Source organism: Oxyura jamaicensis, chromosome 7 (assembly GCF_011077185.1).
Source record: "Oxyura jamaicensis isolate SHBP4307 breed ruddy duck chromosome 7, BPBGC_Ojam_1.0, whole genome shotgun sequence".
Lineage (NCBI taxonomy): Eukaryota > Metazoa > Chordata > Aves > Anseriformes > Anatidae > Oxyura > Oxyura jamaicensis.
Genome location: NC_048899.1, coordinates 24,538,050 through 24,550,960, shown reverse-complemented (window position 1 = coordinate 24,550,960; position 12,911 = coordinate 24,538,050). Strand labels below are relative to the sequence as shown.

At 40.1% G+C, this 12,911-nt stretch overlaps 1 protein-coding gene across 5 annotated transcripts in view; it reads right to left on the bottom strand.

Moving 5' to 3' along the window:
• Positions 1–1,182: 1,182 nt before the first annotated feature.
• The window catches only part of MYLK (myosin light chain kinase), a 205,100-nt gene continuing 193,371 nt past the window's right edge, over positions 1,183–12,911 (bottom strand). For 4 of the 5 annotated variants that reach the window (XM_035330846.1, XM_035330847.1, XM_035330845.1 and 1 more), the window contains 5 exons: positions 9,972–10,124; positions 8,751–8,874; positions 7,393–7,522; positions 6,326–6,445; positions 1,183–4,461 (listed from right to left, as the gene is read on the bottom strand). In XM_035330846.1, the coding sequence (XP_035186737.1) occupies positions 4,202–4,461; positions 6,326–6,445; positions 7,393–7,522; positions 8,751–8,874; positions 9,972–10,124 (787 nt within the window). In that variant the 3' untranslated portion in view covers positions 1,183–4,201. Of the gene's footprint in view, positions 4,462–5,331; positions 5,382–6,325; positions 6,446–7,392; positions 7,523–8,750; positions 8,875–9,971; positions 10,125–12,911 lie in introns of all 5 variants that reach the window. The other variant, XM_035330849.1, reaches the window with a different exon arrangement.

The following is a 12,911-nucleotide window of genomic DNA, read 5'->3' as shown; positions in this document are numbered from 1 at the left end:
GTGGGCACTGAGGTGCCCCCCAGCCCCTCTTCGCCCTGCGGGGACTGAGGTGCCCCACAGCCCCCCTTTCCCTTTTCAATCGCATCTTCAAAGGTTAAAAATACCCCCCTGTGCTCTCACTCCAGCAGGACGAAATAGGTCTGTGATTTCCTCAGAGAAATGAATAGTTCTCAAATTGAGGTTGTTTTTGGGGTGTTTAGTGGGTGTTCGCGTTTTTATAGGTCAGCGAGCTGCCGGAGCAGAGCGCAGCCAAGGCTGTAGCTCATTGTCTGGTGAAGTTCCGTGCAATAGCAGAAACCCAGATAATGTTGCTTTCGTAGCAGCACAAATTCAGGCATCGTTTTTAGGGCAGCTGTATCTAGAACTGTTTTTTCCATAGAGTTAAAACGAAAAGATTATTATTATTTTCATTTTCTACGGAAAGTGTAAATATTTTGTGGAGTTCTCTCTCAACTTCCAGGAGCAGTTCTCAGTTTATTTTTCCTTCTGGTCACGGTGCAGTTCCTTTATGTCCAGTTCAAAATAACAACATAAGCATCCCTCCCTCTCCTAGCAAATTCTGTTTTCACCTAAGCATTTCTTGTAATAAATCTGTGTTATGTGCACGTCTCTTGCAGTCAGTGTGGCTTAATAATTCAGAGATGATTCATGAGAATTTTCAGGCAGTAATTTTTTAGTGCAGTACTCTGAACCTTCCCAATAAACATTTCAAGACATTTTAAGAGAAGCAAGTCATTCATTATTCATATGTGCAACGAAAAAAATAAATATATCTGTGTTTTCAAAGCCTGATACTCACCTCAGAGGAGGGAGCTGTGTAGTCCTGTTCTGTCTTCCTTATGAGCAAAGAGAAAGTAACACGGAAATCCTTGCATACCTTGCATACAATTTGCAAATGTCTCGTTATTGACCAGAAATATCCTCTGGATGCTTAGATGGTTGGACAGGCCTGTAATTAAGTCAGATAGGTTTCTGTAAATCCAGAAACCCAACTAGTGATGGCCAGTCCCAAATTTTCAATGCCTCTTAAGACTGAATTTTAAACAAAAGCAATACAAAAACAATTAAGTGGTCTAACTTGTACAGTGTCTCACCTAACCTCTCCTGGTGGGGATTGTTTCAACCCCACCACACCCCAAGCGTGGCTCTCTGCGAACATTATACAAACAAGACGAGGTTTGTAGGAAGAGGTAATACCCTTTATTAGACCAGTTAGGATGGCTGGCAAAATTAGACACGGTTTCAAGTACATAAAATATCCTTCTTCAGTTAAAATAGTCTTTTTCCTATTCTTCAAACAGAAGACAAAAATCAAGGTTAAATACAAGTTGGAATCAAATGCTCAAATTTGAATTAGATATGTATCACACCATTTTTGCAGCTCATTTTTTTCCTGCAGAGTAGAATGGATGTTAACAGGCAGCAACAGAAGGATGGCAAGCGCATTATGTCCTTGGGGAAAAAGAGGCAGTTTATAGCCTGTAGGCTGCTGAAGGACTATTAAATGAGGAGAGCAAAGGGAAAAATCTGTGCAGTATCACCAATATTGTTTGTGGCTTTTGATACCCAGTGCACGATCCTACAGACCTTGCCATGCCCTGGTCATAGGCTATCAAACCTGTGTCTTTTACTGCTTTATAAATGTGACTATCTGAATGGAAACCAGCAGCCAGTGAATAAAGTTAAGTGCATTCACCAGATGGTACAGTCCATCTTGCAAAGATGACTGTTTCAAGGGCTGAAGGTTTGCTCAAGAAACGTGTTGCTACAAGCAGATGTTTCACAACCTTTGTTTTAGGGAATTTCTGTGTTGTCCTGCATCGCCCATGCTGCCTCAGACTGTGTGTTGAAAGGTCTGCTTAAAGGCAGCATAAGCAAAGGTGTTAAATATCTTCATCTTTATAATTCCTAGGAACACTGGTGTAAGTGTGCACCTTTCCTATTTTTTTTTTCCCTCTTGCTCTTGCAGTCTTTCTGAACTGTACATTTCCCTGTCATCAGGAATTCTCAACTGTAAGAGAAAACCAGAGCTGCCATGGCGTCCCATCCACGTTTACCCCTGTGACCACGCGATGAGGCTGGAGACGCATGGCAGAGCACGCAGCTGTAAGTCGTGCCAGCCCCACGCTGCACCTGATGGCACTGGGACGGAGCAGCCTCCCTGCAGCGCTCGCCTGTGCTGAGGGGACAGGAGAAGCACGGCAGCACCGCAAAGACCAAGCATGTTTCACTGTTGCCACCTCATCCGTTTTTGTGCCAGGCAGGTCTCAAGACAGAATAGGAAAAGACTGCTGCTGTAGGTTTGCTTAGCCAATGTGACCGCAGTGACGCCTGCAATAGAGTATACAAGTAGCATGCTTTGTGGTATTATTTATTTAGGAACTGTGAGTAAACTACAGCCGTAGCGTTCTCATCTTTGCAATTCTGATGGTTTAACAAACAGGGAAAACATTAACATATTTTTATTAAGGTACAAAATACACCCCATTGTTGCCTAAAACATTTAAAAACGTGAGAAAAGCTTTGTATGCTCTAAATCAGATTAAAACCTTTCTGTATAAGGAATTGTGGCAATACTGTGTTTAGTATAACAAGAGTTCTTTATCAATTGAAAAGGAAAAGACATGCTGGCAATCTGAACTTAGCAACAAAGAGTAAAGCAGTTAAAAACCATTGTGTCATCCACATTAGTTGAGCTTTGAATGTAGAAGAGCAAATCATATGAAACACATACACAACTAGGTAATATCAAACAACCTAAGGCTGATATTGTACACATCTGTAATAAAGTACACTGACTACTTAATTGTGAGGATTTAAGGTATTTTTTTTAAAGAGGTAACCTTTGAAATGCAAATGGTTGCACTTTACACACAAAATGGAAAAGAAAAAAGATTCACTTTTGGAATGATACATAGATATAAGACACTTTCTGGATTATGCATATCACCTTTCAGCCGCTGATATTACCTCTGAGCAACAGCAACAACAACAACAAAAAATTTAAAAGTGCCAATACTGTGAAAGGAAAGCAAAGTTATTAAGTCTTGAGTGCATTAACAATTTCTGAGAGAAAAAAAAAAAACACAGGGTTTTGGATTTTTTTTTGTTTCATTTTTTTTTTTTTTCTGCATTTTAAAAAAAGGCAACAGCCTTACTGGTGCAGGTTCAAGACAAAAACAAGACAGTCAAGCTCATAAGGTACAAATAAGGTCCTATATAGGTTAAGATTCTTTGGAAACTGCTAAGTATAAAGGAGTTTTTAATCCAGACTACTGTCTTTTTTTGGCTACTCCAAAAATCTATGGGAGTTTCCAGCGTACCATCAGTTGAAATCTGTTTTGCAATTGCCAAACAAATGCAAGTGAATTTTTAACTAACCTGTGATTCCATTCACTCACATGCACATCGAAGCCACTGATTGTGCAATAACATACTTCTCACAGCAGCATATATATGAATCATAAAATCAATATTAAACTGACCAGAACAACAGAAAATATTCTGTCTTTGTAGTCTTTCAGTCTGTTTCTTAAGTCGGCAGCTGTAACTGCGCTGAGGTGACGGGTTCTATAAGGGAAAGCTGGTAAGATTAGAACTGCACCAGCAGCACGCTGAGAAAGGGCAGTAGATGTGTCTGAAATTAGGACAATGGAGTTACATTTAAAACAAATGCAGAATGAATCATACCAACATAGAAATTGCAATGCTGGCTATATCAGACCTTCCCTTATAGATGCTCCTGCTCTGGGAGCAGCTTGTTTCTTTGGACTGGAGAGATTCACTGCATGTCTGGCAAATGATTCCTTGTAAAGTAAACCTTAGGGAGCCAACTTAGCTGCAGTTTTGGCTGAGGAAAGTGATGTTATAGAGCAATGAGCTCAGTTACCATACTGCTTTTCTTTAAGAAGCTCAGAATATAATTGTAACTTGTTTTCCATACGTTCTAATTTTAAAATAGACTGGGCAACTTACTTGATGACTTGCTTAAAATCCAATCATGCTAGCAACTTAGATTGCCTGCTGCTTTCAATTAATGCCCATACATAAAGCAAACAGGTATCAACTGATCATGCTGAAAAAACAACCCCCCAAAGACCTATGTATCACACAAGGTGCTTTTGATAACTTGGTTTTCTGAGCCTTATAAGGAGAGTCTTTAAATATATTTTTATCATTTTTTTTTTCTTTGAGCCTTGTTTCATTCTTCCTCCTCCTCTTCATCTTCTTCTCCTTCTCCTTCTCCTTCTTTTCCCATTGTTTCCACAAGGAGTTCTGCGGTGCATGTTGCTTCCCCAAGGCTGTTAACAGCTTTGCAGGTGTATTTGGCATCATCGTCCCCACATACTTCAGAAATAGTCAAAGAACAGTTCCCATCCTCATCATAATCTATCTGAAAGTGACGGGACTCCTTGACAGGCTGATCATCTTTGAACCACATTACCTCAGGGTCAGGATAGCCTGCAATAGTGGAGAGAGACCAGCAATTGCAATAAACGAGTATTAACTCATCTGTAATTACTTTAAACTCCAATTTCACATCCGTGTATGGATATGCCAATATGCTGATACACAGATATTTCACTGAATTCAGTGTAAAATAAATGCAAATGATCTGAGGCTCTTTTTTTTTTTTTTTTTTTTTTTTTTTGAAAGTTAGCTCTGAGGTACAGTCTAGATACCACTTTCCATCACTTTTTCAATGTCTGCAGACAGCTTTTTGTACATCTTGATCATCAGCCAGAAAGGGACTCTTAACACCGTGTGTGAGGCTTACCTTATGGTGCAGCTTTTGTGGGACCTGCGGTTCCCAACACTGAGATTTAGAGTGTAAAGAGGATGGTGTTTTGAGCTACAATTCAGAATCCTCAGGTTGCTTTGTTGCAGCTGTTCTGAATTTTCCTCCTCCTAATGTGTTCCTTACAAACCAGCCTGTCCTCTGAGGTGACCATGGAACTCGTTTCCCATTTGTCTTTGTTAGGATAAACAAGGGAGTCTAAGAAAAGCATTTTAATTATGCAGCTCGGAGGGAGTTTCCGAGCCTTTTGTGAAGCAAATGGCTCTGCTGTACTCGAAGCACCCGGAGCAGGGCTGTACAGTACATGCTGAAGAACAATCCCTTATACAGTACTCTTGGCTGGTGTAGCAAACCGAAGGCTCATCTCAGCCAAGTCCTGGACTGTGATGAGAGGGTGACTTCCCGCTGAACAGAAATAAAGGGCAGGAATCCCTAATGCACAACGAACATTACAGAGATGCACTGGAAAGTCTAGAACATCAGTGGTTCCAAACATCCACCCATTTTATTCCATGCAGTACTTAGGCACATACCCCTCACGCTGAGCATCCATCAGCACCAATAATCCATCCTCACATCTCCGCTGTGAGGTAGGAAACACAGGCAGTGAAAGAGATTAGGAGCACAGAAACAAGCAGAAGGTCAGTGAAGCAGGTTCTGAAACTAATTTTAAAATTAGAAATTGTCTAAAATTTAACGCATGCAGTATGGTACCAACCCTATCCATTTTGTTTTAACAGCACTTCTCTTCCTAATCTCTGTTTTTTGTCAACAGCTGTAACATAGGAACTTCAATCTCACTGCAATAGAAATGCTAGCAGTCAGCCTTCAGGTGATTTATTATTATTATTATTTATTATTATTTCAGGCTATAGCTCCTTAAGAGTCTTCTCATAAACTTGTTCTATCTGCATATTCCAGTCTGAATTTTCTTTCTTGAACTTGCAAGATAAAACAACAAGAACAACAAGCACATGCTGTTTTCTAGCTGTGACTTTGGTAACGAGCAAAATTATATTAGTACTTCTTCTGCAAATACAGTTAGGGACTTCTTTTCCTTTAATACAAGGCATGCATAGCTTAAAGTTATCTTAATGTCACCTAAAACTTGCCTTTAGTTTCAGAAAATGACTCCCTACTTGTTCTTAGTTTCTGGTTATCAGTCTCTGAGTAACTCTTGCAACTTATGGCACTACATTGCATCTTTTTTTTTTTTTTTTTTTTTTTCATTTTCTTTTTATTTGTTTTCACCAGAAATCATCCTACTGCTCCCACTTGGTATTGTAAATTAGTGACATGTCGAATCTTGGAGGCTTCTGCTCTATGGCAAGCACAGAACAAGCCCATGCTGCTCCCAGTAAGTTCTGTGACTACAACACATCCATGTTGTGACATGCAGCTATTGGTAAACCAAAATGACACCAACACAACAATAACACAGGGAAAAAAAAGAGCTAAACTACAACACAATGCAGAAAGCTGGCAGGGAAAAAGAAAGAAAGAAAGAAATATGCTAATTGAAAGTACCTTCAATTTTGCAGTCAAATCTAGCAGCACTTCCTTCCACAACCTCTATGTCGAGGATTGTTTTAGTAAAATATGGCTTTACATGGGGCTTTTCCTCAGCCACTTCTTCAAGGAAAGCATCTGGAGGAGAGTGAAAAGGTGGTTAGTTATTTTACAGAGGATGTTCTCAAAAGATGCATTGCATTTTTTTTTATGGCAATGAAAGCATCTTTTATTTCATTTCACTTAATTCTTCGAGGCTGATGGGACAGTCAGGATGTTAACTGCTTAGTTCTGTGCCAGTCCTTCACAACTGAACAACTGAACAGACCATAAATAGAATGAAATCAACATGCAGGCCACCATGCTATGAATAATATGAATAATCTTTTTTTTTTTTTTTTTTTTTTTTTTTCCCTTGAATTTGTTTGTATGCAAATCCAGACTTCTGCTCGTCAGAGGGGTAAAGTACTACAACTTGGATCAGGCCCCCCGCAGTCTGTGTGAGTATGGCAGGACGACCGGCTTGATTTCCAGAAGTGTCAAGCATCTGCACCTCCGATCGATATACACCACAAAGCCACATTTCAAGTGGGGATTCAGGGGAATAATGTAGGCACGTTAGGCACATTATTTTTATTTTTACTCTTTTTTTTTTTTTTTTTGGAAATGCTCCTGTCTGAGAGGCATGGTTAAGCCCCAGTACAGCTCTTGGTTACGGCAAGCGTTAATACTTTACTGCTTGCTCGCTTGCATGAGAAGCAAATACATCACTGCAATCGTTGTATAAACACACATTCCCAAACTGATACAGAGTGCAGCTGACAAATCTGCCTTAATTCCTTGCCTTTAAAAAGAGAACAATTTACTGCCAGTACTTACACTGGAGCATTTTGAGTAGCAGAATACAAGAACAAGGACTTTTTGAAAAATAAAAAAAAAAAAAAAAAAGAAAAAGAAAAAGAAAAGGTAACAACAAAAAGAGAGAGCGCAGAAATAACCTACTCGACGATTGGTCTCTAGCATTTTGCTAAAAGTTTTAGTATGATTCTTGGAGAGGTAAAAAAGTGGTGCAGCAAGGTTCTTACCTTCGTTCTCTAGTTTGTCTGCATTTATCGGGCTGGTAGGCGAGCTCCCAGAGGCCTTCCTCCCACTCATACCAGAAATCATTGCCATGGATGACAGCCTTCCTATTGCTCGGACAGCATGGCCTGTTTTCTAAGACATAACACAAAAGGCTTCTGATCAATCCAATCCAAAAAGCATGTGATTTTCTGTAACAATGGTGCTTCGGACAAATTAGCTGGGATCTCTGCAAACCGCACTGGAATTGTTGGACAAACTGCTTATATATAGCTCTGAGGTTTTAGGAGAGACAGAGCAGGCTGGTCTGAATTACCAAATTTAGTTGCAGATATAAACTTCCCCTGATGAACTCATACCTAAATGAATGTCTCTGTTAGCTGAGGATAAGAAGCACTGTGCAAGAGGACAGACAGCAAAAAAGCTATGTACTGTTTAACTGGAACTTAGTTCTGGAGGAGGACGGGTTTCTCGATAGCCTTATGGGCTGGACTGAGTTTCATCAAGAATGAACAAGCAGCTAATACGAAACGGATGAGAAAGTACCATCTGCGTGATGGAAGCAGACCTCTGACAGGCTCGGGAATCAACCACCAGGATACTAAAATGCACTCAGACTACATTGTCTCTAGTACGGACGTGTGTGTTTTTGTACAGCTTGCATGAGCTCCTAAGAAACATGTAAAATAGAATGTAAGAGGAAATATAATTAGATTTACATCAATTAGTATTTTGTAGGGTAATCAAAAAGCTGGATCCAGCATTTTCTGTATGAACTACCCTAGCTATCAGAATGGCACAGAGGGACCTGCTACAACAGTTCTAGCATTAAGAAAAGAGAAGACATGGACAACAAATAGGTCAAATAAAATTGTTAAACCAGTCTGACTGAATCCTGAGCTTGGTGCCTCAACAGGACAGGAACTACTGGTTTAGGAGAATGAAGCTACCTCAAAATTAAGCTATCTTTAGACAGGCCAGGTAGATAAGCTTTTACCACAGTGTTCAGATTACTTAAGGGTAGCATAAACCCTGGCCCTCAGCAGCACAGAGCAGGCAGGGAGGAAAGGCAGTCAGACCCCCAGAAGCACAGGCAAATCTACGCTTGGGCCCACGACTCCTGTGCCTTCCAGGGGTCTGACATGGATTCACGTGTTACATGTGTGCAGCAGTGCCTCCTGCTCACCCTCCTCCTGCTCGCCCACAGGCACCAAACCTGCTCACTGCATTCACACACTGCCCACACTGGAGATTGCCCTTGAAGCAGAAACTGCTTGGCACGACGTGTTTCTTGGAATCACAAACATTAGAAATACAGAGACTTATTAGGATAACAACCCCACTTGTATATCCTCTGCATTACCTGCCATTTTCTTCTGGCCATATATTTCTTCATCCTATCTTTGGAAAGTTTTTTGGCTTCCATGTTTTTGGTGTCTTTTTGCAGCCATGGATGCTGAAGACATTGAGTACAATTTAAGCGACTCCTGTTTTTACATAAAAAGACTAGTCAGTGTTGCCATTAACGGTAGCTGCTTTAACATTATTTCTCTCTCTCTTTTCTCAGAGCTGATCTTTCTGTTTCCTAAATTTAGCAACGTAGATCACATGGCACTGCTTTCCCAGCCATGTTCTCTTCCCAAACTCACTTTCTCAATTTCTGTAGTTTTCTTTTTTTTTTTTTCATTTTTTTTTCTTTTCTTTTTTTTTTATTTTTTTCTTTTTTTCTTTTTGTTTTTGAGGGAGAGAAAGCTGTGCATTTTCATGTGTGAATAAAACATTATAAAACAAAGCATGAAAAGCCATATGTTTTAGGCATGGAACATATACAACAGAGCCTCGATGGCAACGATCCAGCTACCTCATGCCTACCCTGTCCCAGATCTCCTTTCCTTCGCTTATGGAAACTTCCCCTTTCCCACCACTTAATACCCTCCTTCCCTGCAGCACTAAACATAAAAAAAAATAAAAATGTCCAATTCTCTGACCAAGCCACACCCATTCTGCATTTTGTTCGTGATGCACACACAAGTAACCCTCTGTTCGCTATCCATCCGACTGCAAACTGATTGGAAGAATGTTTCCTCTCCTTGGTTTGTTCCTTTGTTTGCCTCCCATACACAGGGTTCCCAACTCTGATTTTTTTTCTTTCTTGCCCAATTCCTAGGTTTGTAGGAAAGCTGTGGTACTCTGAGGCACCGCATTAAAAAGCAACACACGAGCTAAACCTAGTGAAACTGCAGCCCATTCAGATCAAGACAGAGCATTTCATGCAGAATCTGCAGTTGTTACAGAGAGGTCACGCTACAGTAAAGGGACGGGTAGGCACACAGAGCCTCAGGCTGCGTCTTGCCTGAGGGAAAGCAAAAGCAGAACGTGCAGACGATTAAAAGTAAGCCCTCCATTGAGCCCCTGTGCTGTAAACTAAACGGGAGCTGCACACAGACAGGCGGCCACGCGGAGCTCCTTATAAAGTATTGCCAGAGGTGCCTGTGGCGATGTGGAGGTTCACAGCGGGGGAAACAAGAATGGCAAGTTCAGCTAAATGCAAACAGAGAGAGTGTATCAAGTCCAACGGCTTTACTTCATATCTTTCTTCAGTAGATTGCTGATAAAGTCCTTGGCATCGTCAGAGATTTCATCAAAAGCCTCATCATCGAAGTCCCACGTTGCTGAGGTCACGTTGGCCAGGGTTTCGTTGTCGTTGTCTCCCATGAAAGGAGAAAGTCCACTGACCCTGGGGGCAGAACAGACAGACAGACACAAAACAAACAGTGACATTTTGTAAATGGAGGAAATTAAAATCAGGCGTGACAGCTCTGATGTCCTGCAGAGCTCTGTCAGTAACAGCTCCCTTCGCCCCCCTTTCTTTTTAATAAAAAAGACACAAAGCTCACTACGGATAGTCATGTGGGGAGGGAACTAGGATTTTGACTGCAAAGCTGAAAGGAAAATGTTTCTGCTTCTTTCTCTCTTCTCAAGAACCAGAACTAGGTGAAAGTGGAGCATACCAGCTTTTTAAGTGACTTGTGTAGTTCTGCATAGATAATACTGCAAATTTCACACCAAATTCAGATGAATATATATTTTTGTGTGTGTGTGTTTTCAGAGTGACCTTACTACCTTTACCATCAAATCCAGATTTCTCTACATTTTATTCCATTTATTTATGCAGAGAGAGCCCAGGAAGAAGGATGCTGCATGAAATCAGGACATTCAAGGGGCTATTTTGTAAACAAAACCACACACAGCCCTCTCCCCCCCCACAAATTATATTGCCAGATAAAAGAGTCCTACATCACTGCAGGCTCTAGAGTTATGCAGATGCACCCAGAAGTATTTTGGTCTTTATGTTCTCAGTCAGTCATGATGATGCATGAAATGGAAATAATACTCTTTTATAACATAAGTTGAGCTTCGAAGGCTTTTAACTCAATGTAACTGATAAATTGCAAATGAAAGACAATTACAGAACATCATGGTGTCATCTTTGCAGAGTATCTTTCCCTCGCTGAGCTTTGTTGTTTATTATACAGTACCTTTGTGCATCCAGATACTTCTGCTATCTGTATATATCACCCTTTCAGTCAAAAATTTCAGGCAAAAGGTTGCTTTATTCCTTGGAACTGCAAGCTATACAGTTTTCCAGGTCTTCTCCCTGGCATGCAATTTACATAATAACCCATTCTTCATGAAATTTTACAGACTTTATTTCCTTTCTCTGTACAATCATGTAAAACACTGTCTTAAACAACTAGCTACATTTCAACAGTAGTTTTTTTTTCCCTTGGAAAAATAAATGGAGCTTATTAGTGTTCTGAAAATATTATATGGAAAAATATTGTGAAGCCACTGAATATCACAGAACAGATTGGTAAAAAAAGATTGGAATCAAATAAAGTGAGCTATTAGATTAATAATATTATTATAATCTCCAGTGAAGTTATTTTGCTACTATTTTGTTATGAATTCCATTCAAAATCTCATTCAGAATTTGTTGTTATGGATTATACTTCCATAGGCAAAGCAGGAAGACCCTCTTTGAAGTCTCAGGCGAAGCAGATACAAAATTTTTTACCATTTCTGGAAGCTGTGTGCAGTGCTGTGGAGTGCAGAGTTGTACATGTATACTTCAGAAATTTGTTAGTAATAATACATGAGATGAGGATAAAAGGTTGATTTTTTCTCAGACAGAAGAAGGTAAATCAAAATAGAAGGAATCTGCTGTCTTGTTTTCCATTACATGAGGTGCATTCAAACACAACAGTGAAGCCTGCCTTAATAAATGGAGAAGCTGGCATAAACCATTTATGAAGGCATTGTAGGCATAAGTTACAGAAAGCTGAAAGATCAACACCCCAAAATTGCTCACAAAACCAACCTACTTTCCCGTAACTGTTCTTTGTCTTTGACACTTACAGTTTGCCAGGAGAAGTTTTATGCCTGACAGCACTGGCGAGCTGGTGTAGCCACTGCAGAATGAGAAGGATTCTGTTTTGCCCTCATGCACATCAGCAGTCCCGGCCAGGTCAGGTGCTGATGCAAAAGCTCTGTCCTGGAATCTGCAAAGCACTCCTGCAAAGCCTTAAATCTCTCCCCACTCAAACATTTAAGCATTTTCCTGTTTGTAGTAATAGTCCATCATTCTCCATAATGTTTTAGGAGGTGAAAAATCTCATCCATATGGCAAGTCTAGATTTTGGCTTCCAGATATCAATTTCTAAGTTGTCTCTTTTTTGACTATGCAGTAAGCACAATAATCTTTCAAGCACTTCAGTGGCTTACAGAAGAGCTCACAGTTTATACAAATGACAGGTTTGTGAGGTATTTCTGTAAATCATTATCAATTTAGGGGATGCACGTCTTCTTCCTTCATGCTGTTAAATTTCCGGAGGAAACACTTGGGTAGGCAGAGCAAGAACAATCCCGTTTCCCTTCAACACTTTGTCGAAGGATGGCAAATGTGACCTTTGCATAGTATTACCACAAATAGTATTATGCAGCTCTTGTGCTATAATAATAGTTTGGCCTATTTCCAGAGATTAAAGCTGCTGTATTGAGAGATCACTTTCGTGCTAAAGAGACTGCTGCAGATATTGCCCGTTGCTCCATGCTGATACTGCAGATGCAGGGTTTACAGAGACATCTCAGAGACATCTAGCTTTCAGGGCAAAGGGAATGCATGTCACACACAGCTTTAGAGGGATGAGGATAAACAGAAGACGATTAAAGAGGTTAAAAAGAAACTTGAGTTGTTTTGTTTGGCCCTTTTTTTTTTTTTTAATAAAAAAAAAAAAAAGCATGACAGGATTATCTGCTAAAATCTTAATTGCTTTTGTAGGACTGACATACTCCTTGCAGTTTGTAAATTGCCATGTTGGTTCCCATTAAGCTGCCATTTGCTTTGCCATTCCAAACACCAGTGTAACAGTACGCATTCCAAGCTTTCAATGAACATATTTTTTATTTCTGTACGTGCTGTGCCAAATTTATAAGGTGAAAATAATCTCTCTCTACCACAGTT